Source organism: Gymnoscopelus braueri (genome assembly GCF_963280865.1).
Source record: "Gymnoscopelus braueri genome assembly, chromosome: 17".
NCBI classification, from domain to species: domain Eukaryota; kingdom Metazoa; phylum Chordata; class Actinopteri; order Myctophiformes; family Myctophidae; genus Gymnoscopelus; species Gymnoscopelus braueri.
Genome location: NC_137617.1, coordinates 37,191,976 through 37,219,108, shown reverse-complemented (window position 1 = coordinate 37,219,108; position 27,133 = coordinate 37,191,976). Strand labels below are relative to the sequence as shown.

Genomic DNA, 27,133 nt, shown 5'->3' with positions numbered 1-27,133 from the left:
TATTATGGTCTCTTTTCTTTTAAATATCCAAAAATATAAGATTTTCTTCTCCTTCAAAAATAGCCAATTTTCTTCCTTTTTCAAAAACAGCCAATCTACAAGCTCAGATACAACATGCTGTGAGCTTGAAGATTGGCTATCACACTTTTATAGTATACACAATTATTTTATAGTATAAAATAGGGCTTAATAGATAGTTCAAATTAGATCCTTAATTAATACTGTTTTATTACAATTCACAAAGTCAACAATCAAGACTTAAAATATTTTAGAAATATACAATAGCATAAAATGTACAATAGCATGTAACAATTCTCCTTAACATATAAAACATTAAATTCATGACCGGTACTGCATATTCCAGGAACAAGGATAAGCCTGCCGGCTTCACCTACTACCACCATGTTGCTACACCTTATAAAGGTACTGGCAAGAGGTTATATCACAGTGTAAAAATGCATCTCATTCAATAGACAATGTTGAGTAATACATTTCAAAAGTTCACCATGAAATTGCAACAACAACAAAAAAGAGAGGTTAAAAGAAAATGCAGCAATGTCGTCAGACGAGCACACAACATTATGGTATGTCTTTGGATGGGATGGCTCTGGGGACTCCAGGGCCCTGCGGGGGTTGAGGTGAGTGTGTACGTCTGGGGGGGACGCCAGGGCGCTGCGGAGGTTGAGGTTGGTGTGTCGTCGCAGCAGCGTTGCCTTCCACATTCCAGTAATCCAGTTCTCCATACCTTAAACTGACAGGTTGCGTGGAAATTCAGCCAAATAAAACAGTTGTGCTTGTGCACAGCAAGTATATGATTTTGTTGCGATAGCACAAGAGCAGTTACAGGTAACATCAAATAAAAAATGTAAATGATCCATCAGTTCCTACCCTGGATGTTGAGCTGAATCTAGTGGAATGTCAGGCTGAAGTCAGCAATTAAATAAAAAAAGAAAACAAAAACATAACATTTTCCGTGTTAGAAAACATATATACAATTATCACTAAGAAAAGTAGCTTATATACTACTCATGACAAAATCATTCACCTACTCCTTTACACTTGGTGTAAACTTGTGATGTGACTATAACATTTCAATGATCTATTCTAAAAGGTTAAACATATGTTTGGCTCATTAAAGTTCCTGGTTCCATTTTCCATTACATCAACCCATGAAGGAAACTCCTTCATGGGAAAAACCCCTGGCTTGTATGTTGCTGGCAAAAGACATTGTTGTTGTTGTTGCCAGTGGATCGGGACCCATCTTTGGGTCGTGGACCAAATTTTATGGGTCGCGAATAAATATAAACATTTTCTTTGTTTCCTACATTTAAAAATATATGCATATATTATTTCAAAAGTTTAAAGAAAATAAATCACAACTTTTCATCAACAACAATTCCAACATTTTTCAAAAGTATTTCATTAATACAATAAAATAATTTCCATAAATAAAATAGTAGTGAAAATAGAAAATCTGCTATTTTCACTAGTTTGGGTGCCAGGCAAATGTCTAATTTATCTTTTGGGCCTTGAGCTAAAAAGGTTGAGAACCACTGGTTTACGGTACCTTAGCAGGAGGAACTTGTATTGGTGGCTGTGTCATCGGACTGGCCTGGACATTTCCATTTGCTTGACCATTTCCGGTGTTACTTGACCTACATAAAAACAATGTACAAGATAGTTTGATATGCATACAATGATTAGATACAGTAAATACATGCTGCTAAAACAACCAAATGTGTAACAACATATTTTTTATGTTTAAAGTTGCATAATGGAGATCAAAGTTCACCTGTGACGCCTGGATTTAAGGCAAGGGTTCAGAGAATCTCTCCTGAAGACATACAGTAGTATCAATATGATGAGAACCAGGACGGGGACAATCAACAGAAAGAAGATCAGCAGGCCATTCCTAAGAGAGTGATCTGGAGTACAAAAGGTTGAAGAAGTTAAAGAAGTTAAAGAAGTAAACATTATAGTATGCCTTGCCTTACACTGTGGAGCTGCTCTAACACAAATTTCACTGCCTGCAATGTTGGTAAGCAAGACTTTTGCACACCTACATAAAACAGGTGCATCAAAGGAGACCAAATAAGGCCGATAGACGTGGAAGAAAAAGCTCCTGGGCCGCACACTATCTTTAAATGCAAAATAATCAAGGTTTGTTTTCTTCTTCCACTGCCTGCAATGTTGGCACAGCTGTATTTTAAGTGCTGTGATTATTACGCGACTAACATCTCAATAAATCAGTGATATACACCAACCAACATTAATTAATGAAGCTGGAAAATCAAATGGAAGAAAGTGATCAAAACACACCTATTTGAGCTGGACCACTGTCTATACTGCCACCTCTTCCTTGAATGTCACAGCTGGGTGGCGCCCATCCGTCATCACAGTGGCAGTGACCCTGGTCGTTACACACCTAAGGACAACACACAACCACCATGTGAGATTTGAACATTACAGAAATGTATCACTATCTGCAATTGACCTCAGGATGTGCTTGTAAAGACATATCTGCCGTACCCCCCGGCCATGGCAGGTACTCCCGGCATCACAGGGCAAGTCGGACCGCAGTAAAGAGGCATTCACGCAACTAAAGTCCATGCAAGTCTGAAAGAAAGAAAAAAAAATCTTGGTGATGCAATGGAACGCTTTGAAGACTGTCACAGAGGAGGTCATTAAAATAATTTCCCAGCCGGAACTTTACTTTAAAAAAAACAGTCACACCCTGGAACTTCTCAGGTGACATTTGTTCTTCTGCATACCAATTGTTCTTGTATGAAAACAGTTCCTCAAACCTTTAAACCACTCACTCATCATTGAGGAACTTAAATCACTTATACTGAAACAATATCCAGCACTAGTTGTTCTGATACCTATACCAGTATCGGAAAAGCTGCTTAAAATGCTGGTATCAGAGAGTATTGCCAGTCTGTGCTAATCCGATACCAAGTAATTTATCACATGATATTTCATTTACAGTCATATTTTGAATGCCGTTTTTAAAAACGTACTGTACTATTTACATTATTATTTTACTAACTTGTAGCTGCACTTTAACAATTCCATTTGTACACTCTCAGAGTTACAGACCTGTAAGGGTCAATTTGGAACCCCAAGAAACCCAGATGGTACCTGGACCCCACTTTGAGAACCAACGTCCTAGATTTGTTTAAATTACACACTTGTATCGGATCGGTACTGGGTATCGCAAGTTATGTGTATCGGTACTTCTCCATCCAGCACAGTGTTGAAAAGTATGAGTAGGGGGGCCCTGGACCACTGCAACGCTTGCACCCAGGCCCCTCACTTACTGCACATGTATGCCACAGGGTGATCTACCACCTACCTTTCCCTTAGCACAGGGGCTGCCAGGATTAACGTAGGCAGGATCCAGAGTATCAGAGCCAAGGTTGAAGTCTGCGTTCACACATTTCTCGCCGTTGATAATTGTGTTGCTGACACTGGCACCAGGAGGCGGTTCGTTGACATCCACATTAGTACACTGGATCTTCCCACACATGGCATCTCTGCGAGGAGAATAAATAACTTTGTTTCCCCACAGACAGTATTGGAATATAATGCAACAATCACAATAAAGCCTAAAAAAGGCCATTTATGCTATCCATTTGCTCACACATTCTAAATTAGTGTTCAGTCTGAAATGGATTGGCCTGGGTACAGTTAATGACAAATGAATGCATCAAAATAATGCCCTGTCAATGTGGAATTGTCAACTGCAACTGGAAGGCAGAAATGCAATAATGCTGTCTGCAACAGAGGAATGAACTGCCACCAAACTCAGCTAAAAGGCTGGCTAGTTACCTAAACATTTTAATAAACAGAATTTGTGAGGACGTGGCTTTAACAAGATGCAAAGTGATCTAGTGAGCAAGATCCTGTCCAGTTTATGCTGGACATGCCGTTAGTAATATCCCCACACAAACATATTTTCCTTTGGCCACCATAGACAATAATATCTGGTTTACATAGTAACCCCCCCCCACACACACACCGACAAAAAGCAACAACAAACGAGCAGAATACTTACTCTCCAGTGCATTTTATATATGTTCCTCGACCATCCATTCCACAGTTTCCAAACTTGTCTCCGATTAAATTTGCACGCTGGAAACAAATATCTGCTGCCTTTGTCGCACCTGCCCAAAACAGTAATATAATGTTAAGTAAAATATGGTAAAAAGGAGAAAAGAATGATCAAAATGCCATTGTACTTCCTGTAGACTTGGGGCTGACGCATACTCCAGGAGTTTGAAAACATTAACCACAGTTAGGCTGTCCAACAAACATTTGGGGGGGGGGCAAGCCCTTTAGAACAGGGTTTGTCTTAGGTCTCCATGTACCCATGTAATATGTCCGAATGTTGCACATGGATGACATTTGGTTCATTAAAATGAGGGATGAAGGAAAAATATGTATCTGGACACTAGACAACCATACTTTGAACAGAGAAAGCCAAAGCTCTTTCATAGAGCAGGAGCTCTTTCATGGTTCCAGGTCTCTAGATAGAGAGAAAAACAGCCAGTGCATTGTTTAAGGCAGGGGTTTTCAACCGATTGTGTGACACAGGGACCATCATCTTGACTGAGAACCAACCTGAGAACCACTGTGTCCACTGGGTGGGGATGTGGGCATCAGGTTTTTTCTTACCCGTTGGTGTGATTTCTGGGTGTGGTAAATTGCGCACAGCCTGTCTATGTTGGGCTATATAAATGGTGGACAGGGACAGGGACAGCATTATCTGGCTCCAGCCTAACCCTGTAAGGGTTGTCAGTGTGGAAAAACTACTCTCACAGAGATATTTAGATGCAAAAGGTAAAACGCTTCATTGCTTTTGCTGTAAGCTCTGAATTCTGCCTGACAACTCATTCTGAACTTCACAAGGGGCTGTGTTTCATACATGTGTCTCTTGACAGAGTCTGAGTACTTTTGATATTGAAACACAAGCTTCTTCAAATGACCACTGATAATGATAATGCCTTTAATTACACTGTCCTCATATCACACAAATAAAAAATTTGTGGTCTAAGTTACATTTGCAACATTTCTGGCTAATTTCACCGAATGCTCGTCTAGAATATGGACACTAGGGTTCATGTGGTTAATTATCTGTGAATCCTGAAGTGTCTGTCAAACGTACCTGGTTCAAAAAGAAATTGACACTGATAGTCATATGTCTGACAGCGGCCCTCATAACAGTATGCTGCGTTGTTTTCACAGGTAAGGCCGTCCATGATGTAAAAGTCTTCGGGGCAAAACCCGGTCTGGCCATTACAATACTCTGGCAGGTCACATGTGTTGACCGAGTCCCTGCATTGTGTTCCCGCAACTGTGAACTGAAACACAGCATGACATTCAACCGTGTTACAGGAGCCATCTTTATTACAGAGACAAGGAGGCATTTCTTTCCAAATGCATCTATTCTCTGTATTCAATAAAGTTGTAAGTAACGCATGTTCTGCCTAAAGGCAAGACATGGCTCGACAAAAACTGGCTGACCTGACAGCTATAGCAGCATTCTCCCACACCCGCACAGACAGACCCCGGGGTGAATTTGCAGGTGGACGCATCGCAGCATTTATCATCTTGGCTGGCTTTGCACTCCTGCGGGTCAGAGTAACAAAGAAAGTACTGAAATGAGTGCACTTCATATCACATCACCAAAACATGCAGACAAAGCAAGCTCCAAAAATGTTCTCATATAAATGAGCTTTTTATGAATAAATGATCATATTGTCTGGTCCTGGCCAGTGTTTAGTGTTAGCTGTAGAAGGGCAGGTCAATTGTTCCTGGGGCAGGCTGGGTACCCGTAAGGGACAGTTGCATACTGATTATCAGAAATAAAGTAAAGGGCAACTTACTATTCATTCGAATGAATTGGCTTCCCATAGCCAGTCATTCGCAGAGGCAGGAGTTAAACTGATTGCATTGCTGAACTCTAAGCAACAGAGTTTATGAACTATGAAAAATCTCTTCTCTGTGTAACATCCATATTCATTCAGTAAATCTAGTGTCCTAGCGTGTTGTTGTTGCGATATCCTCTGAGAGGTACTTTACCTCCGGTGTTCCGCAGTCACACTGCTCTCCTCTCTCCAGAAGCCCATTGCCACATTTAGCAATGCCCACTATGTCTGACCCCGTAGGCTGATTTCTCAGACACACCCCACCGCCACGAAGGATCAGCTTCGCAAAGTCACGGCCGCTGCAGACACTGAAGCTGGTGGAACCACTACGGGGGAAAACATGACACATCATCACCTCTGAACACAAACAGACCAGCCGGCCGCTGTATATACAGTACAGTAATCAAACCCTAAACAGAACATTAACTAATGCCTGAATACTCCGTCACACGATGGTGTCGCTCGTTGAACGTATCCTGTATCCTGTGAGGGTAATACTGCACTTTATACACAACTCACTTTATTACACAAATATATATTGCCCTCTAAAACGCTGCCATTTTCTTAGTGCAATAATATATATATGAGCCAAATAAAACATTTTTTTAGTCTTAGCCTTAAATAGATATACTTTTCACCTTTTGTACCTCTGTTTTTGTATTTATGCTTTCTTTATAAAAGGTATCGATCAAGCTGTAAAATCTTGTTTGCATTTCTATTGTTTATACAGTTAATACTGACAGATTACTGTGGAATTTGACAGCTGTAATCCCTTAGTACTGCACTCCCGGAACTGTCCTTCAGGCCCTTTTTTAATTCATATACTGTAGGTGTTGTCGAACATGCCATTTCATCTGAATAAGAAAGTACTTGAAGGACACTTCCGTGAGTGGTGACATTCTTCAGATTTTTATGAACTCCTCTGAGCCGTGCAACCGGTAAACAGAGTTACTTATGACTGAGTTGTGCTAAATTCATACCTGGCAGCGGGGGCCATGATACAGGCCGACCCATTACAGTTACAGCCGTCACCACTATCATGGTTCATGCCCAGGACATGGCCCATTTCATGAGCCACCACCGTAGAGATATAGACTAGATTGTCGCCACTGAACTGTAGTGAAGACAATACTGAAATTAGTACATTATATATCACATATAAACAAAACATTTATGCTACAATATAAAAGGCATTAAAGGACAATACCGACTGTTTTGTTTAGTCCATTGACTACAAATTCACTGTATACTTGACATTACTGACGACCATTTTCCAAATCATACCATTGTTTGTTTTTCAAGGAAGCCAATGGATTCCATTAATTTCAGTATGGTATGAAAATCATCCTGCAGAGACTTAAAACTTTGTTGAGATAGGAAATCCAATTATACAAAATATCATTACGTAGTTACAGATTAATTTGAAAAGTGTAGCCGAAAATAGCCCCTGGAGAAAATACTGATTTATGAACAAAAATGTAATGTCTCAATGATGTTTAGCTAACATTTACTAATTTATTTAGTTAAGTTTGGTAAATGTTTTATGACTAAGAGAAAATGCCAGTAATGGAAAAATAGTTTAGCTGTGAATAGACAATACATACAAACAAATACAAATACAATACAGACAAAACGGGCTCACATTCTGAATTCCTTTCTAGCATTGTCATGCCATTATCAAGTCTTAGCCAGCATATAAACTAAACTGAAGCATTTAAATGAAAACACGATAAAACATCTAAAGTGTTAGTGTTTTGATCCGACTGATGTTGTGTCAGTCTAATCTGTTTGAATCCTGTGTTATTCAGGTTCAGTGAGAATAACCCACACGTCTAACAGAGCTCTTCATAAATAATATAGACTGTATCAGCTTCCAAACAAAAAGATCACAGCATCGCAGCACCACAGTGTCAGATGGTGCTAAGAAGTTAAAAGGGAAGTTGAACTTTACCACGTTGATCCCTCCGGACGTAGCCACAGAGCACACGGTGCCCACAAAAGCCATACCCAGCACCCCTCCATCATAGGGTTCGGTGCGGCCGCTGGGAAACAAAATAAAAGTTGGAAAAATTGAAAGTATTACAAGACAAAGGCCACATAGATCAAATGACATTTCAAACAACAGATCACTTTTGCTTTGACAGAAATCTCTTTTGTTTAAGATTATATAATCGACGATACCATCACAGTTGTTAAGTATAACACTATAAATTAAATAGCACCGTTTTCACCAAACAATGGAGCACTTACACAATGAGTTGCCCAATATCATGTTTAATCCGTGGCAGCAGACTGGTTTTCCTCCATTTCACAAAACTGGATACCACCTCTCCTGCAGACCCGTCCACATCAAAGGGGTTGGAGTCCTTAAAAACCTCCAGGCCCACCAGCATCACTCTGATATTCAGCCGCTTGTAATACTAGAATGAACAATATTAGTGCAAACATGAGATAAAAGGTAGACATAAGACAACGGTATCATTGGGAATTTTACCTACACAACTGTAATTAAGAAGAGAAGATTCATTTATTTGAAAATGTATTTAAACTCTCACCACATCAAGTAGATTGGCCATTTCCACCATCTCTTCTCGTACTGCCGTCTCATTTCCTTTCTTATATACATACTAGGAATAGAAAAACACTGATGAGATGGAAATATGGATGCCTTGACAGTGGCCTGAAGCTTTGGACGTTGGTCATATTTTGGGCAATGTAGCTGGCCAGAAAACAGAGATAAAGTAACGCATCAATCAAAAATACACAATTTGTATTTTGTTATCCTTTACCCACTTAAGCCCCATATAATTCCTCATACTATGAATAGTGAAAAGAGCAAATCTACAAGCTCACAATGCAGATGTGTTGTGAGCTTGTAGATCTTTAAAAAAGAAAATCATATAATGACAAAATATGGACGCCAAGTTGAAAGTGGTTTAGAAAATAAAACCCTCTCACCCTCTGATTATCCACGACAAGCACCAACTCCACATAACTAGTCTGTGGCAAATTGCGTTTTTTCTGTTGAAAGAGGATAAAAAAAAATAGAGAAAAGTAAAGCGATCAGTTAAAACCTCAGCAATTTCCCAGTGCTATGACTTATACAATTAGCTGTATGTAAATGTCTGTTCAGGTGACTGTAGTATGAAGTGCAGCCTAACCCGTAGGAGTGAGGTCAGCGATTGTCCAGGTTCAAATGGTGAATGTGTCTCTGTTAATGGTGTGCCACTGGTTACGCCACAGACGAAGGGCTCTGACTCAATGTCCTTGAGGCGGTACAGAAGGTGTTCGTTGTTCTGAGACTCGGGGACTGGTTCAAGTCCATAGCTCTTATCACCAAGGAGGATCACACCCCTGCAGAGAAGCAAGTTATTTGAAAATCCAATGAAATGTAAAATTAACCCTTAATTATAAGACCCGAGTCCGTTTCTACAAATGCCTTCTAAATCCTTACAGTTTTCTGAAAAACGTATGTTGCTATATATCAGTGGTTCTCAAACTTTTTCATGTCAAGGACCCCCAAAATGATATGTATTTGGCCACCGACCCCCATCTCAAAATATTTTGTTCCAGCGACCCCCAGAAGCAAAGATTTGAGTTAAAAATGTTCGCTTTAAAAATATATATTCAAAGATTTGCACAAATTTTCACGATTTAAAAAAATAGCAGATCTACAAGCTCATAGCGCGACACAAAGTGACGCGCTATGAGCTTGTATATCTCAGTTAGCCAGGTAACTGCAGAAATAGGATCTAACATCTTATCTGAATATTGATGAATAATAAAAAAGCAATTATCAATATTCATAAGGCCTATCGATGGCACGACTTCACAGCGCATATGAACACCATGATTGTGTACATTTTGTTATACAAAGGACCACAGATCTATTTTCATCAAGCCAAATCTGGCCCAGGAATTAGTCCGATTTCAATTGTTAAGAGTTTGAAAACACTCTGGTCTAAATGGACCTGTTGTGCAAGCTTTAAGATTAGGCAATGTTAAGCATTTTTGGTGACGTTGGCGTTGCGGTTAGGCACTGTTCCAAGTTCAAAGTCTCTATAGTCCCACATGGGGAATTGGTTTTATGTTTTTCCTCACCCGACTACAAAACAAATAACAAAACATCCAGCACAAAAGTGTTGATATTGTTGCCGTTGGTATAGACTAGTTCATGGGTTTGTTGTTAGGGTAAGGATCTCGGCAGGGCCTTTATACATGCCCAGAAAGTAAATATAGTATCTTCCAAACAAGTCATGACATTTTCCAAATGAAGCAAATAACTCATGTGAGACAGTCAATGTAGTAGGGCCGGCTTTGTAGGGTGAGGCTCTGCTTAACAACGCATGGGTACCCGAGGCTATAGGCTTTGCTCAACCCTTCAAAAGAATTAGAATGACAAACCTCAGGCCAGTGCATGTGCTGAGAGCTACAAGTGAGCTCTCATATCCTTCCACTGCTCCATGATAAAAGCAATGTTCCTGAGCAAAAAAAACAAAACAATGTAGGTATGCAGATTTTAGGTAGATAAATAAATATTGATTTTGGATAGTTTGAGACAAAGCATTTAAACATACAGAATAATAGAACATTATTAGATAATTTAGTATTACTAAAATAATGTACAATTGTATTACTTTTCTTTACTTACATCTTGCCATGGATGTATGGATTTGTGGATCCCACTTATGCCATGAGAATACTGAACTAAGTTTGGGGATACGAAGTTCCTGACAAACACAAAAAACATACGTATAGCTTAAGCATGTACCTGTAGGCTATTTTCAGCATCTATTATTTACATTCAGAAAATGCTTGAAAACATAACATACGTGTTCCTTGTTAGATGGATGATGCGCCGTCTGTTGTTTATGTTAATGGCAAATGAAATGTTCTCCTTTCCATCTGTCTGAAATTATAAATATGAAAAAGAGGTATAGGGAGTAAGTTGTGTGCGCACAGTGCCACACACGCGCACAGTGCCACACACACCCACACACACACACACACACACACACAGTACCTTTTCTGAAGCACTCCTTGTCCATCTATGGATGATTTGAGGTGTAACAACTGAGTGCTTGGAAAATGTAGATGAAAACGTCTTGTCATTGAAAATTTCTGAAAAATAAAGTAACACACATTGCAATAGATTCATTTTTATATCTATTTGCTACCTGCATAGTGCTCCTCATATTAAAACAAACTTAATATTTGATTTGGCTATTAGATGTTTTTTTTTAATGTTATCAATAAGTCAATGTGAACACAACTCAACAATCACAACTTATCAGTCAGTATCAATATCCACTAATGTTGTAACCAGTTGATCAGACAAGACGGATACAGGATAGGTGGGCACTAGGGACATCTGGGCACCTCAATGTAAAATTGCCTATTTTGTCCAAAATGTAAAAATAAATAAATAGATATATAGATATAATAGAATATTTATTCACACACACACACACACACACACACACACACACACACACACACACACACACACACACACACACACACACACACACACACACACACACACACACACACACACACACACACACACACACACACACACATGAAATGGTCTTAAGTAATGTAAAGAATACATAATGTGAACACGCACAGAACATCATTATCAGACATAATTTTATCCTTCAACTTATTGTTTATGCCCCAAAATGACTGGATATACAGGTTTTGTAGCCATTTGTAGCAATTGTAGAAATATTATATTCTAATAATATTAGAATGTTTAAGCATGTTCTAATCATGTATACTTTTTATTACTTAAAACAATTGTTAAAATATAGATTTTGGACAAAATAGCCAATTTTACATCGAGGTGCCCAGATGTCCCTACTAGTGCCCACCTATCCTGTTACCGACCAGACAGGACACGTTTAACAGTGGGCGTCTTTTTGCCATTGTCTGTCAATGTGAGTGAAGCTTTTTGATAGTTTCAAAACACAAAAAGGACCAAATGTATTACAGTATGTGAGCCGTGCAAAACATGATGTAAAAACAGCTTTGAGTTCACCATGGCTTCCCACATAAACAAACAGTAAATCGAGCAGTAATTTTCCAACACGTTTTCAGATGAACACGTTCCTTCCTTCATAGAAAACAATTATATATCTCACCTTGATTGTAAACTGTTGCTATTGAGCAAAGCAAACAGGCAGCAGTGAATATTACGTGTGTTTTCACCATGATCCTTTATGTTTATGTGTCCATTTAATGGACATCAGCCACCCACGACCGTTAAGAAGCAGGATATACCTGCAAACAGGCTGGCTACCTGGTACCTGCCCAGTGTTGCCATATTTTGGAGAGAAATAAGCAACCAGGTCTAGGAAAACAAGCCCAATTGAAGAACTGAGGCCACATGAGCACTTTAAACGTCCTACAAGCTCACAACGCGACACGTTGTGAGCTTGTAGATCTGCTATTTTCAAAAACTCTCGAAATGAAACGTGGAATATTTGGAATTGTTTTTGAAACATTCTAACAACAACACAAATGCTCCCTGTGGCACAAAACGTTTATGAAAATATTTGAGAACCACTGGTTTAAAACATAATACAAAAAATTGTGGAAGTAAGCAAGTAAACGTTAGAAACCAGACCAAACCGCAACCTGCAACTACCAATTCTTACAAGCAACTTTACAAAAAAATAAGCCCAAAGTCGCTTATAATAAGCCGTCATGGCAACGCTGTACCTGCCTCTTTTCTTCCTTTTTTTTTTCTTCTCTTTTTCTTTGTTTTTTTCACAACTCAGGTGAGTCACATAGGATGTGGCCAAACAGGTAGATCGAGTATATTATATTTAATTTGACTAGTCTGGCAACATAATTTTCCATACACAAAAATGTGTCAACATACATCTAAATTTGATTGACAAGCTGGTATTTTAATCAGATTCTAATAGATTTTTTATGCATATAATGTATTTGTCTATCCTCCCAAATGTATTGTTCATTTGTTCCTAAAAATATTATATCTACACGACTGACTATCAGGATAGTAGGTTTATTGTTACCAGAGGACACAAATTATTACTATTATTAATATTTTTTAATTATATCTGTCATTTTTCCTTTAGGGAGAGGGATGAGAAAACATCGCGATACTTCGCCCTTGATGAACACACCAAGGAGCCTTATTTAAGGAAGAGACTTGCTGGACACCGGGGATGCGCCATGACGCCAGTGCGACGAATCTGCCGTGCACTATCCATAGAGTTATAATATATCTTGTCGTATAATATATATTTTCTCTATAATATATCTTGCCGTATAATATATATTTTCTCTATAATATATCGGCACTATCAGCTTGGATCTAGCTTGGAGCTGCTAGATAGAGATAATGACGTGAGTGGCCTTTCCTTAAAAACAGCATCCTTGACACACACCCGGAAATGACGTAATTCATTCACCCGGTGACGGTGTCTGTTGTGTTGGTTTGTTTTGTTTCTGAGGAATCTCATCATCGTTCTGACTGAAACCTCCTAAACAGAACTTAAAATACTGCTGTTTTAGGCTCAACGTATTGTCGAATATGTTCATTTAACAACATTTCACTTGTTAGCTTATCGCCAGCTAATTGCTGTTTAATGTAAAGTTAAACTGACAGCAGTTCAGTGAAGGACATTTAAATTTACAACAATAACTGCTAACAGTAACTATAACGTATTGAAACATTAGTCAGCACTTTAGCTTATCTTCTACACTATAGTGAAAGTATCTAGATAACGTTATCCACCTGTCCAACAACTGGTTTGTATGTATGGCTTTCAACAGTCTGGGACTCATCCAGCTGTTGAAGAAACCACTTCTGAGGTTCTGCTCTGGAAACCAGACCTCACTGTTGGTGTTGAATCCTGTTGTATTGTGAGTATGGAGTATTATTCAGTAATTTCATGTAATAGTTAGTAGTATATACCTTAACTCATAATTCTACCTTTCCTTGCCTGGGTTAAGTGGATACAGAATAGGTGGGCACTTATAGGGACATCTGGGCACCTCGATGTAAAATTGGCTATTTTGTCCAAAATGTTAAAAAAAATCATACTTGGAAAAATAGTCTTAAATAATGTAAAGTATACATGATGTGAACATGCACTGTACATCATAATCAGACTTAATCTTATCATTCAACTTATTGTTTATGCTCCAAAATGACTGGATGTACAGCTTTTGTTGCAATTGTAGAAATATTAGACCTTAATTGTGGAATGTTTGTTTATGTATGTTCTAATCATGTACACTTGACTTGATTCCCAATTATATGGTATAATTTACCCCATGAACTGTTCCCCATTTGCAGAATGACTGCATTCACAGACTTTGAGCCACTTGCGAAGAGACAAAAGTTTGAATTGGGTACCCAGAGATCTCTACCAACTTCTCTCACAGGTAACATAACTAACCAGCTCAGTAACATACAGGAGTGTCAACTCTGACGATGTGCCCAACCTACTTAAAATGCTAGATTTATTTTTCGTCTTATGTGTTTTTTTATTTTATTTTATTAAAGAAGAAAATATATACCTACCGGATGTCCTTTTATTCACAGCAAAATCACGTCTGCGTTTATGTACTCCAAGCACAGATAACCAGACAGTGGATCAAGAAAGGAGAGCAAACAACAAAGGACTGGCTGAAATGGATAAGAGGTCAAAGACTGGACAAGCAGGACTGCGTGGAGTCCGAACTACTAAGGTTTCACAACACAGACTGGGCCCCAGTCAACAGAAGTTCAAGAGTACCATTCAAAGCTGGCTGCTGAAACCCACAACACTTCTAAGCACCGTTGAAGCGTGCAGCGATTCAAACGAAGCAGAGATGATGACCGACGCAGGCGGCTCTGAAAGCACCTCAGCAGCACGTTGTCCGGACACGGAGAGCCACGTCTCTGAGTCTGAAGTAGGCCTGACACAATAATTACATAATCGCCTAATCGCAATTATTTTGCATAATCGTCATAATCATCATACTTGTTTCCATGTCAAAATGTTTTCATACATTTTCAAACATTTTCCAAAAATAGCAGAAATAGCTGATCTACAAGCTTACAAAAGCTTGTAGATCAGCTATTTGCGCATTAAAAAAAAAAGTATAGAATGAATATAAATGTGTCAGTAATTTATTTGTATTTAAATTATTTGTCATATCTGCCATGTGCTATTGGTGATTATGAAGCCTAAAAACCAAACGGAAATAAAAATTGTGTTCCAATGTTCGCCAAAAACACAATGAAATCGTTAATCGCAATTATTATGTGTGACAATTAATCGTCAACTTTTTGTAATCGTGACACAGCCCTGCTCCGAAGAGCCTGATGTCTTTAACCTGGATGAAGATACCCTGCCTCTAACGCCAACGTCACCACACGACCACGAGCAGGACGACTGGGTATCGCCATCCTCCTCCGAGGACACTCCAGGGGACAGTCAGCCATACAACACACCGCCCCGGCAAAAGCCGGAGGAGAGGTGCGGTGCAGGGGAATCAAAGCAGGGCCCTGGCAAACGCAAAATAACAGACTTCTTTCCAGGCGCCTCTTCCTCCTCCTCGACTGCTGGCAGACGCGGCGGTCCAGAGGACTCTCCAGAGGAACGAGGAGGTGGTGGAGGAGGCGTGGGAAGTCCTCCTGACTCTGATGACCGGCCAAACGCCACATGGCTGGGAACCCCCGTCAGTGAGCTTAGAAGAATGCCGGAGTGTGGCCAACCCCTACCTCGGTTGAGGGACTCTCCTGGCCAGCACACAGTCATGATAAGGGTTTGAACACTTTTTTACTCCTTATGGCACACATGGGCAACATACGGCCCGGGGGCCGGACTTGGCCCTTTGACCATCTCAATCCGGCCCGCCAAGTCCTCAAATAAAAATTAAATGACCCCCCCCCCCAAATAACGTACATTCTAAAAGGCTGCTGTATGTTAATGGTTTTGAGAAAAACATATTTAAAGGGTCTTAAAGGGTTAAGTATTTACACAATAATTGCCCCCAAAGATACATTCCTAATCTGTTTGTAGCAGTCAGGGCCAGACGGCATTGTCCCTTTATAAAACCAGTATGAATGGGATTCAGTCAGTAACTCTTTTTCAATAGCTCTCACGATCTCTTTAAATTCACCAATAGATAGTATTTGATATTACAGGTATAGAGAGAGGTATTTGTCAAGACTTTGTCCTATAATATGAACAAGCAGTACAAACATTTCCTTTCATTTTATAGTACTGTTGCAGGCAAGGATGATACCTTCACTTTTAGGAATTGTACCATTTGGACCACATTATCAAAAAAGATGTGGAAGATTTGTGAATCTAGAGATACCTAGTTTTAATGAATAAAATTGCAAAATTTGCAATATTATCAGATATTATGCACAATAAAGAAGAGATAACTTACTTTGAGAGTTGAAGAGCAGCTTGTAAACACACATACATCCTTCAGTTCCTTCAATGCTGCCTAGTACCCCCTCAATCTGATGGCATGTCACATTCAGAAATGTCTGCTTTATTCTCATACTTAATACATAATAATAATAATAATAATGCTACTTGTGCTCTTTGTTTTATTTTTGTATGGCATATTCACACTTGACAGACAGACCTTCTTAAAAATGGCAAAGTTCCAGTTCCATGTCCCAGCATGTTCCAGGATACCTGGGATGACGTTCATGTGAAGATGCCCTGTTCACTCGAGAACTTGTTTGCAGTGTTAAATGAGGTACGTTATGTTCTAATGACACTAACATTGAAAGGATAGTAGCTCACCTAACAATCCTAAAATAATTCTATGGCCTGGCCATAGTTTCCCCTGTACCTGGATAGGCCTAAAATGAGTCTTTGTCCTCCTTTATTGATTATTGCAAAATGTCACGTTGTGTCACAGAGTAGAAAGAAACGGAGTGCTGCTTTACATGAACTTGACACTCATTCATAACACATTCATAATCAAGCCTTACCTATCTACAACACATCTATTCACATTAATAAAGAATTCATAATAGTCCTATAATCAGGCCATTATCTATCTGTAACAGGTATTTTTAAACTGTGACGACATATTCATAACTGGCTGCTTGTGACGTATTCATGATGTATGTTGTGTTATGTATTCAAAACCTTTCCACCAAGCTGAAGAGGGTGATTTATACTTAATTGCCCGCCGGTGTCGCACACAAAAAATTGTAGATCTACAAGTGCACAACAAGTCGAAGTGCACGTGGCACGCAACCGAGTACAGTATATAAATCAGGCATAAGACTGAGTGCAGCCAAATATGTAGGTGTGTCCTTCAGTGTGCTAAAATGCATAAGTTATAATTGTGGCATACATGCTACGACATCATTCAGTAGGCCTTCATCTAATGAATACATCAAAACAGCTCTACATACTTATAGAAGAAAGAGATTTGTTATACATAGCCTGGTTATAGACTCATTGTGAACTCGAAGAGATTTGTCATGAATAAGTAACAGCCAGATTATGGAATGTATTATGATTGTCTGGTTAAGGTAAAGGATTACCTTTTTATTTTAATGTAAATGCAGACATTGATTATGGTGCTTTTACAGGAAACAAGTGACCTGCAAAGTCAGAGCAGATGGGAACTGATCCAGGAAACCTTGACAGAGGAATTTGCAAGCTCACAAGATGTGAAGGTAAGTTTCACCAATGTCATAATCATACGTTAAAATGTAATTACTTCAGTGTTAACTTACCTTTATTTTAATTAATTGCACTATGATGCCAACTGTGACTATTGCCTGTTGTAGCAAGATGCAGCCATAAGGTGGCACCATAATCCCAGAAACTATATGAGGAAAGATGACCCCCCCTTTTTTATTTGAGAATTCAGATATTCCCAAACTATTACTGTTTTTCTTACTATAGAGAAATATTATAATACAACTGAAAAAGAATGACTCATGTGCCTTATACATTTGATAGCAATTAGCAAATGGCAATATATTTATAAACTAAATTATTGTTTCTTACAGAACTCAATATTGAAATACAATGCTGGAAATGCCCAGAGGTGGGACTTCACAGCATTGCATTTGTACTGCAATAAGGTGAGTCCCAGATATACATGCATATACGGCATATTTTTTTATTTATTTTATTTAATTAACCTAGAAATGGAGCAGCAATCACTGGTTGAATTTCCATCTGGGGAAGAATGATTTAATTACGGCAAACATGCATGCACAGTCAGACGCACACACACATACATGAACACACATGATGAGGTTTAAGGATGTCGTCCAGACTAATGAAACATTAGGTATCCAATCATGGCACTTAGATTGCCCAGCAGAAGGTATCATAAACCAATGTTAGTGCCTCTCACAGCGCTTGGTTCAAAGACAGCGTACAGATGGCTCATTAGCCAGTGATACTGTTGTCTGCTGCAACTTGTGGCAGCCATAGCGATATGGATGCCTGATTGGACCCTGGATTAGATTCAGATTGGCATATGTGTTAAAGGAAATGCGAATCAATCAATATCATACATTTATATTCGGAAGCAGGCCTGATAGGTTCCAGTCTGCAGCTTTGCCACTGCTGCTGCCAAGAGAGGTTATAAAGAGTTATTTGGAATGTGATACATAAGTTCCAAGTCAAACGTGTTTAAACACTTTAAGCACTAAATACTTTGACATACGACGGATAGCGAACATAACCGATCCACAAGCTCACAATGGATTGCAATATGTTAGCTGCTGCTATTTTCTCTATTTTGGAAATTGGCGAAATCTTGAACAAAACAATAAAAAATCTTAATATCTTCACAAGAAAATAAAGAAATAATTGCCCATAATCATATGCCCAAAATAGGGATGCCAAATCTATGTTTATTTACTTTCTATTTATTGGAAATTTGTGTTTCTTCCAACACACAATTCTGCCAAGATTGTGGGGATAGTGTTGGGTGCATTGTTATCATCATCATATAAATGTTGACTCTTGACTTAGGATGTAGGAGTATTGGTTGTGTAGTGTGTTATACCCACATTCAATGAAAACAAACAACGTGTCTTGGAAAAACGGGCGTCTCCATTTCTCAATTCTCCACTCTGCTTCTGTAGCTGTACCTTTTGGCCTGTAGATAGATAGTGTGGTTAATCTCTGGATATCTGTATCCACTAGGAAACTCAGTTGACAGTTTGTTCCACACGAAACTGAGGAATACATTGAAATATTAACTTTGCATGAATGTCTTAGCCAAGGCAAGCGACAGTTCTAGCCTAGTATAAAGCACTGTGTGTAACCCTGCATAATTCAGCATTCATCGAGGGTCACTGTTGCTGGTGCTTGTGTATCTGTTGCCAGTCATCTTTGCATCCCTACTGTGTGTTACACTAGACTCAGACCCAAGTAGTTATTCTCTAACACTAACTAACTAGTGAAGCGTTGTAAAGGCACCCAATACACAGTGTTGACTATTCATGGAAAACCCATTCAAATGATCTGAGATACCAACACAGAACACTTGGGCAGTGTATATACTCTTTAAAATGAGTTAAAAAAACAAACAAAAAAACAGCACAGATAATAAAAGCTGTTTATTTTCCTTAGTGATGAAATGATCCAGACATGTTCCGCAGACATGACTTACATAAGCCAGTTGAGTAAGCGCTCTAGCGATTTTAGCTCTGGACATGGTGACTCTCATTATGTCCAGTCCAATTCCTTACTGACAACACCAACCCAAGTGGATGGGACTCTAAAGTCGAATAATTTGAGTATCATGGTAGAATCTTATTGAATTTAACCCATTAAGGGAAAGCATTTTTAGATTTGAGCTAATTACACTTTGGCTATTCAAAAATAGCAGATATGCAAGCTCCTAGCTTGTGGATCTGCTATTTTTGAAAAATATATAAATTTGGAGATGCTTGACATGAAAAACTTGAGAACCACTGATAACAACATACGTTTTTCAGAAAACTGGATTTAGAAGACATTTGTAGAATCGGAACCTCAGGCCTTAATGGGTTAATAGGTGAAAAGAGGCTTTTGGAACATTTGGATAATTTTCATTTTGAACGTTCTACTATTAAAGCTCTGCTTTGCCGAGAACATTTATAATGAATGACCTGCTATTGGTGAATGGTGAAGTCATTTTATTTTCAGAGCCGAGGGAAAAATTGACCCGGGTGGCGTCATGCCGTCTAGAGCGCTGTTAGTTGATTGGCCGTGGCACTGTCGCCAGCCTCTGCACCTGCCCTGTCTGGGGAACATCCATCATACCTTGTCTTGATGTGTGCTGTGTCATCTTATGTGCACAAACACATATGACACTCCCCAGGAGAACCGGAATCAACTGGTGAATGGTGATGTTGTGCCATGGGTGTTTCAATTGGAAAATCTTCCCTGAGCTTGTATGAAAAACGTCAGGCTTTAAACCCCATTTATACTTCATCGTACGACGGTGTCACATGCCAAAAATAACCGATCTACAAGCTCACAATGCGTCGCGTCCGTGGTACGTTGTGAGCTTGTAGCTGAGCAATTTTCTGCGCGCAACTCTGTCGTACGAAGGAGCATAAATTAGGCGTTATTCCCATTCAGGGGAACAGACATGTGGCAAGGTTTCACTGCATCTGGAATGGCATTGTTTTTTTCTCCCCGGTTGATTTCTCATCCGGGGAAAAGATACATGTAAAATCTGTTTCTTTTCCCAGTATGTCAAATGTTTTGCTGTCATTTTGCCAGAGAACAGTAATGGATTTTGTGTATGAGGATGACAGAGGTTGCTGCCCCTCAAACGGGAGGTGGGAGTCAAGAGAAGTAATTTAATCTTCTGCCAAAAGGTCACGTTTAGTAGCTTGTCAAGAAATGAAAATGCCTGACATTACAGTTCAGAGACTGTATTATTTCATATTTATGCTTTCAAATAAATTGCAAAGCAGTATGTATGCCATAAATCACATCGGAATGGGGGATTTAGTGACTCAAAATGAAACAAATACAAGTATTGTATTCTAATGTAAGAAATTATGAGTTGGCCTAAAATAATTGTGCACTACATTTCCTTATATCAAATATTAACTCATATATTTTATGATTTCAAAGCAAAGTCATTGACAGATAATTAAATAAACAGCTAAACTAATCTAATCCTTGACACATATATAAAAAATAAAAAATAAACCCTGGTAACATAAATGTCATCGTAGCCCGCACCACATGGTTTATTTGGGTTTTATATTGGTTCTGCACAGGTACAGACATTTCCCATTCATGAAGAACGTTTAGTGCTTTAGTGGCTTGTCCAGATGTATTCAGAGCTTGTCTAGAGCAGTGGTTTATCTCCCTAATTTGCATTAGTAGTGATGACGGTTTTCTTATGCTGTGAAGGCAAAAAGGTGATATATTGAAAACACAAGGTACAATTCCTGCACAGGTATTTAAATGACAACACTAGGTGCAGGTGGTGGCCCAGAAATTGTTGCTAAGGAAAAAGCCCCAATGTTTGCTGTGTCCTTTGTGTGTTTTGTGTGCGCTTTGTGTGTTCTTTGTGAATGCATGACTCAGCATAATTTTACACTCACCATGGTGACAACTGATGATGTGTTTCAAAAACTGAGCGCCGTACGACCAAACAAGGCCACCGGCCACGACAATATACCCTCCAAATTTCTCTAGCACCTCAAAGGCATTAAAAACAAATCTTCAGACCTCTCAAAACAAACTGATCACCTAGGACTCAACTAACCCCTGCTCATTATGCTAGGGTGGGATGGCTCAGCGTAGAGCAGTGGTTTTCAACCAGTGGTCTGGGGACCACCTGTGGTCCTTGAGGGAGTACCAGGGGGTCCCCAGCTAAATTAGTTAACATACCGTCACAATCATTTTTAACCACTTAGCTTTGGCTATTCAAAAATAGCAGATATACAAGCTCATAGCGCGGCACCAAGTGCCGCGCTATGAGCTTGTTGATCTGCTATTTTTGAAAAACCTTGAAAAAGTGTGCATATCTTTGAATATTTACATTTTTTAAAGCGAAAATTAACTTATATCTTTGCTTCTGGGGGTCCCTGGCACAAACCATTTCAAATGGTGGTCCGCGGCCAAATGTATAACAATTTAGGGGTCCTTGGCATGAAAAAGGTTGAAAACCACTGGCGTAGAGGACAGAGTACAGCAACTTGAAAAGGGACCAGGTGCCCATGTACCTGTTTGACTACTTTAAAAAAAAGTCTGTGATTCCCACGGGCACAACACCAGAGGGAGCTCCGGAGATATCATTCCCCCCAGATTCGGCACAAACATGGGGATGAATGCATTCTACTGTTAAGCCATCAAAATGTGGAATGCCCTACCAATAGCCATCAAAAAGTGTGACTCCCCACCCTCCTTCAAAACGCCATAAAAGAACACCTGTCTTCAATTTGCAACTGGACCTAGACAAGTCTTCTAGCAGCTTGCCAAAATAAATGACCCCCAATGTTTTTCTGTACATATACTTTTACTGCTCCTAGTATTGATGATCTCTTGTATGGTAATGTATGTCTTTATATGTCTGATGAATTGAATACACAGGACCACAATGGAAACAAGCCCTCAGGGCTTTTTGTGTTATCCTTTTTAGCAATACTGTATAACTGTACCTCTGTACCTTGTGCAAACTGTTGATAAAGTATTCAATCAATCAATCGATGCATGTGGTTCAGGTGGGAAGAAAACTCAAGCAAGCCTTTCCTGTGAATTTGGCACCAAAAGCAACCTTATACGTGCATATGAACTGCCCGGACGTTCATAAGGGCTGTAGTATGAGTTGTAGTAATGTTGACCCTATTGCAGTTAATCACAACCAACACTTACTGTATTTGAGAAAGTCATTTGTGGTTTAGGTCAATGCAGTATACAACAAGGAAAATTGATTTTGTTCAACCTTGCATATGAATTTGAAGCCTAGTTACAATCTCCTAGTCAACTAAACTATACAGTAAATAAACAACTACAGTATGTCAGCAAAAACAGACGTCAGAGTGGGATGAGTCTGAATGTCAGGGAAGAGGAGGGAATGAATGGCATCGAATGACAGGGCAAGCAGCCTCTCTGAATATTCATCTCTGCAGATGCACCTTATGAATAGTAGAGAAGGCCCTGACAGACAGCGTCAGATTCTGTTTGGCTCCCTTCCCCTCCGGGTCCGAGTGGCCCAGATATATTGATGGATGTGAGCGTGCAACTGTTTTGGTTTTTGAAATGGCCACTCATCCTTAGAGGCGATTGCCCGTATTGCTTTAAACACTTTCAGATTTTCATCCATATTCTGGCCATTATTGGCAAAAATATTTGCCTATCTTTAATTTTCGAAATGTGCAGATCTACAAGCTCACAACGTGTCACATTGCAACATGTTGTAGATCAGCCATTTGTGCTATTTGTCGTACGCATATAGGGGATTAAGTGGTTAACCACTTGGCGTTGGAGGGCAACTAGCAGGGAGAGTCGCTGTGGCAAGTCTGGATGTTAGCTGTGCCGGTTCCTTGCTACTGCCCCGCCCCGCCCCCACCCTGCTTGATTACTTTGTCACTTTGATGTGATGTATAGAGCCGTTTCAAGTCATACGAAGTGCTAGTTGACTTCATTTGATGCACTGTCTGCCGCTGATTTAGAAGCAGCGCTACCTCAGCCAAACCGACCATCCCCCTCCCCCCTCCCTCAACGCCCTGTCACCCAGCGTCATTCAGTGCACCCGGAGGAACAGTTTATGATGTCAAGCAGGTCATTACTTATGAGTCAGTTTAGTCAGGCCTCCTTTGCCATAATACGTCCTGGGCTAAATCGCTAGCCAAGGCTGCTCGTCCGGGGGGGGGAAACACGTTGTCCTATCTATCCCTCAAACGTGCCTGGTCATTTACATTTGCATCTCTTCCGGGAAGCCTGTTTAATCAGCTGGCATGGCCCCCGCAACCGCAACCTTGATGAAATTGTTCCGTGATTGATCATTCTGACATTTGGAGAGCCAATATGGCCGTAAATAAGGGTAGTATATATCGTCTTGTTATGAAATACAAGTCTTTTGGCAGCATCGTGAAGTCATGGTGTCATTTGTGTGCGCCGACGATATTGTTACGAATGAACTGCTCAGCTGAGGCCATGTGTTTTTATCAGTACTTAATCGTGTCCTGCATAGCGTTTGGAACGTTACCCATGGAAACCATCTTAACTGTATCATACTGTAGCTGTTTTCTAGCAGCAGCCGTTTCACTCCTACACACCTTGAACCTTATGCATGTGGGTTAAGGCTTCAATCCGGAACTTATTTGAATGACTAAACATTTATTACTGATCTATAATAGTAGAATATGTTGATTCAATATAACTAGTACATCTGCAGTGGTTGGAGGTGGTCTCCCTACTCTCCCATTGAGACATTTAGACCCCAGTGTTGCTTGTTGTAGTACTGCCTGAAGCTCATAGCACAATTTCTCCCCTGACCAAATGAGTTTGAATCCTGGGTACGACATCGAAGTTATGGATTGCGTCTTTAAATGTAAGCTGTCATCATTAAAGCAGTGGGGCTTATTGTTACATTTTTAGTTGTGTCTTGAATACGGCTTGCATCGTATCCATATCAATCTGTGGTGTGATTACTCATCTGTATGCAAAAAATGCACCTATGGTCAAATTTTGTAGCATGTTGTTAGACGTCTTGACATGAATGAAAGCTGTCTAGTTGGGCTCTCTGTTATCTAAGTCAGTGGTTCTCAAATTGAGGTCCCGGAGGGGTCCTGAGGGGATTCCAGTTAAATACTTACAGGAGCATTTCACCCATTTTCAACCGTATCTCCATACAACTGGTCCTCCCAACTAGTGATCTATTTTTGACAAATGTTGACAAATCATGACAAATGTTCTCTTAATGGGGCTCTCTGGCACAACTTCGTTTCAAAGGGGGCCGGCGCCAAATACATATCAATTTGACATCCACTGTCTTAACTAATCAGCTTAGGCAGCTAATAATGTCACAGCTGAGCTTTTCAGCAGAAAAGAAACAGTAACTCTCTCTCTCTCTCTCTCTCTCTCTCTCTCTCTCTCTCTCTCTCTCTCTCTCTCTCTCTCTCTCTCTCTCTCTCTCTCTCTCTCTCTCTCTCTCTCTCTCTCTCTCTCTCTCTCTCTCTCTCTCTCTCTCTCTCTCTCTCTCTCTCTCTCTCCCCTCCCTCTCTCCCTCAGGTCCTGGAGCCTGATGCTACAGAACATCTGCTGGGTTCGATGCTGCCAGACGTGGTGCAATTAGCACTGAGAGCCTCTGAGCTTTGTACCAAGGTAACAGTTGTCACCAGCCTGGTGGACACAGAATCATGGTCTGCTACGTAAACAGATTACAACAGCAGCTTGACCCCAGAGGTCAGGACGTGACAAATGGCAGCAGAAAAATTCTGAGGTCAAGGAGTCTTAGCTATTGGCTGTCACTTAGGAGGTGTTTTATGGTCGTGCTGGTCATCTGGTGGCAATTTGGCCTGCACATGATGAAGGAACACATCTGCAGCATGGGAACAGATCTTCTCAGATCTTCAGATCTATCAGCCATGCAGCTAATCACCTGTCAGGGAGAAAATCTACCTTGCACTCAAAACAGGATTTACCCACTTAACCCCTGCTTTGTTGTACGATGTTGCATGGTGAAAAAAAGCCACAAGCTCACAACATGTGATATGTCGTGAAGCTAGTTGAGAGCTTGTAGATGTGCTATTTTTGCCTATAATGACATGCCAAAATAGGGACAAGATTAGCTCTGCACGGGGACACACACACACACAGACACACACACAGACACACACACACACACACACACACACACACACACACACACACACACACACACACACACACACACACACACACACACACACACACACACACACATACTGACCCTCTTCTAAACAGCTAGCCTCCAGCAGAGCCACACTGGAAAAAGAAATCCCAGAATGATATTGGTTTTAAAAAGAATAAGCGAGGTGGCAATTTAACCACTTGATCTACACAAGCTCACAATGCGTCGTCAAAGAGTGACGTGTTGTGAGTTTGTAGATTTTCGGCCAAGAGATTTGGTGTAGAGGGAAAACCCCTGAGGGACCCAGGGGTCAGTGAAATATAAAGAGTTTAAGTGGCTAAATTCTCTTGTCCGCTACACTGAGCAACAGTCTACTCCAGACTGGGTTGGAAAGTTGCCGTGTTTCGTTTTATGAGTTGATTTCCGCCCCCAGGTCTGAGCGAGCTTGGCAAATATAATGAGCAGCTTGTCTTGGATCGATTTAAATGCCACTTCTAGTCCTCAGAGCCTATTGAAATGTATGGCCTGTCATTGAAGTGGAGATATGGAGATTAATAGCGGAGCAAGGCAGAATGTGTTCTCTGCAGTGCTGCACTACTGCCTTCCACAAAATTGGGAACTAACTTGCTTGCTAAATGATTTATTCATTATTGGTCAGCAGAGGAGAATTACATTTCTGTGCCAGCTCAATCTATAGTCCTTATTGTGGCGTGTACTCACTCCTCAAACAGTAATTCGTAAAACACTTTCTGCTTTTGAAATGTGACGGCCATGTAAATGTGAACTCTAGTAAATGTGAGATTGCCATATCTACTCAATACCCTTTGTGGCGCAGATCCTTTTGTCGTTATGGGATATTTTTTTATTCAGTGCCGTGCATATTTATAACCCTGCAGCTTTTTTCTAGACATATGGATCACTTGTGTGCATAGACAGGCCTTGATTGTAATTGTGATGACTGATTCGAGAAGGCTAATTGAGCACCCGAGTGGTCCTGAATTAGCAGCCTGTTTGTGTAACATAATTCGGGGAGGGGAAAACAAATCATTTTGACCTTCTACAATTGTGCCTCCCTGAACCCCTCCAGCCCATACCTCTCCTTAAAGAAGGGATGAACCACTCCGTCACCATGTCTCAGGAGCAGGTGGGGTGTCTGCTGGCCAACGCCTTCTTCTGCACCTTCCCCAGACGCAACTCCAGGAGGTCCGAGTACGCCAACTACCCAGACATCAACTTCGCCAGGTACGCGTGCAATGAAGGAACGCACTTTGTCCTCGTGTCATTACGTGACACACAGTAAAATCTTCATAATAATTGGTCCTCACTAATGTTCATGATAATATGGTACCATTTTAGCCTTTGCATAAGCCTGCAAGGTCGTCAAG

General features: G+C 40.1%; 2 protein-coding genes across 3 annotated transcripts in view; one reads left to right on the top strand and one right to left on the bottom strand.

The window, feature by feature from the left end:
• Positions 1–208: 208 nt before the first annotated feature.
• On the bottom strand, positions 209–12,218 carry adam9b (ADAM metallopeptidase domain 9b). Its single transcript, XM_080454343.1, has 22 exons — positions 12,077–12,218; positions 10,954–11,051; positions 10,763–10,839; positions 10,582–10,660; positions 10,335–10,411; positions 9,092–9,284; positions 8,889–8,951; positions 8,486–8,557; positions 8,181–8,350; positions 7,882–7,972; positions 6,911–7,044; positions 6,085–6,256; positions 5,527–5,631; positions 5,168–5,363; positions 4,058–4,166; positions 3,356–3,536; positions 2,530–2,616; positions 2,320–2,425; positions 1,793–1,925; positions 1,568–1,655; positions 889–923; positions 209–751 (listed from the first exon to the last, which is right to left on the bottom strand). Exons 1-22 carry the CDS (start codon positions 12,144–12,146, stop codon positions 580–582), a joined length of 2,508 nt encoding a protein of 835 aa, XP_080310469.1. The 5' UTR covers positions 12,147–12,218; the 3' UTR covers positions 209–579.
• Positions 12,219–13,394: 1,176 nt separating this feature from the next.
• LOC308104069 (poly(ADP-ribose) glycohydrolase) overlaps positions 13,395–27,133 on the top strand; it is a 39,767-nt gene continuing 26,028 nt past the window's right edge. Inside the window, exons 1-9 of one of the 2 annotated variants that reach the window (XM_080454344.1) lie at positions 13,395–13,829; positions 14,266–14,354; positions 14,551–14,864; positions 15,261–15,722; positions 16,554–16,676; positions 17,527–17,613; positions 17,953–18,027; positions 25,148–25,240; positions 26,836–26,990. In XM_080454344.1, coding sequence (XP_080310470.1) covers positions 13,726–13,829; positions 14,266–14,354; positions 14,551–14,864; positions 15,261–15,722; positions 16,554–16,676; positions 17,527–17,613; positions 17,953–18,027; positions 25,148–25,240; positions 26,836–26,990 — 1,502 coding nt within the window. In that variant the 5' untranslated portion in view covers positions 13,395–13,725. Of the gene's footprint in view, positions 13,830–14,265; positions 14,355–14,545; positions 14,865–15,260; positions 15,723–16,553; positions 16,677–17,526; positions 17,614–17,952; positions 18,028–25,147; positions 25,241–26,835; positions 26,991–27,133 lie in introns of both variants that reach the window. The other variant, XM_080454345.1, reaches the window with a different exon arrangement.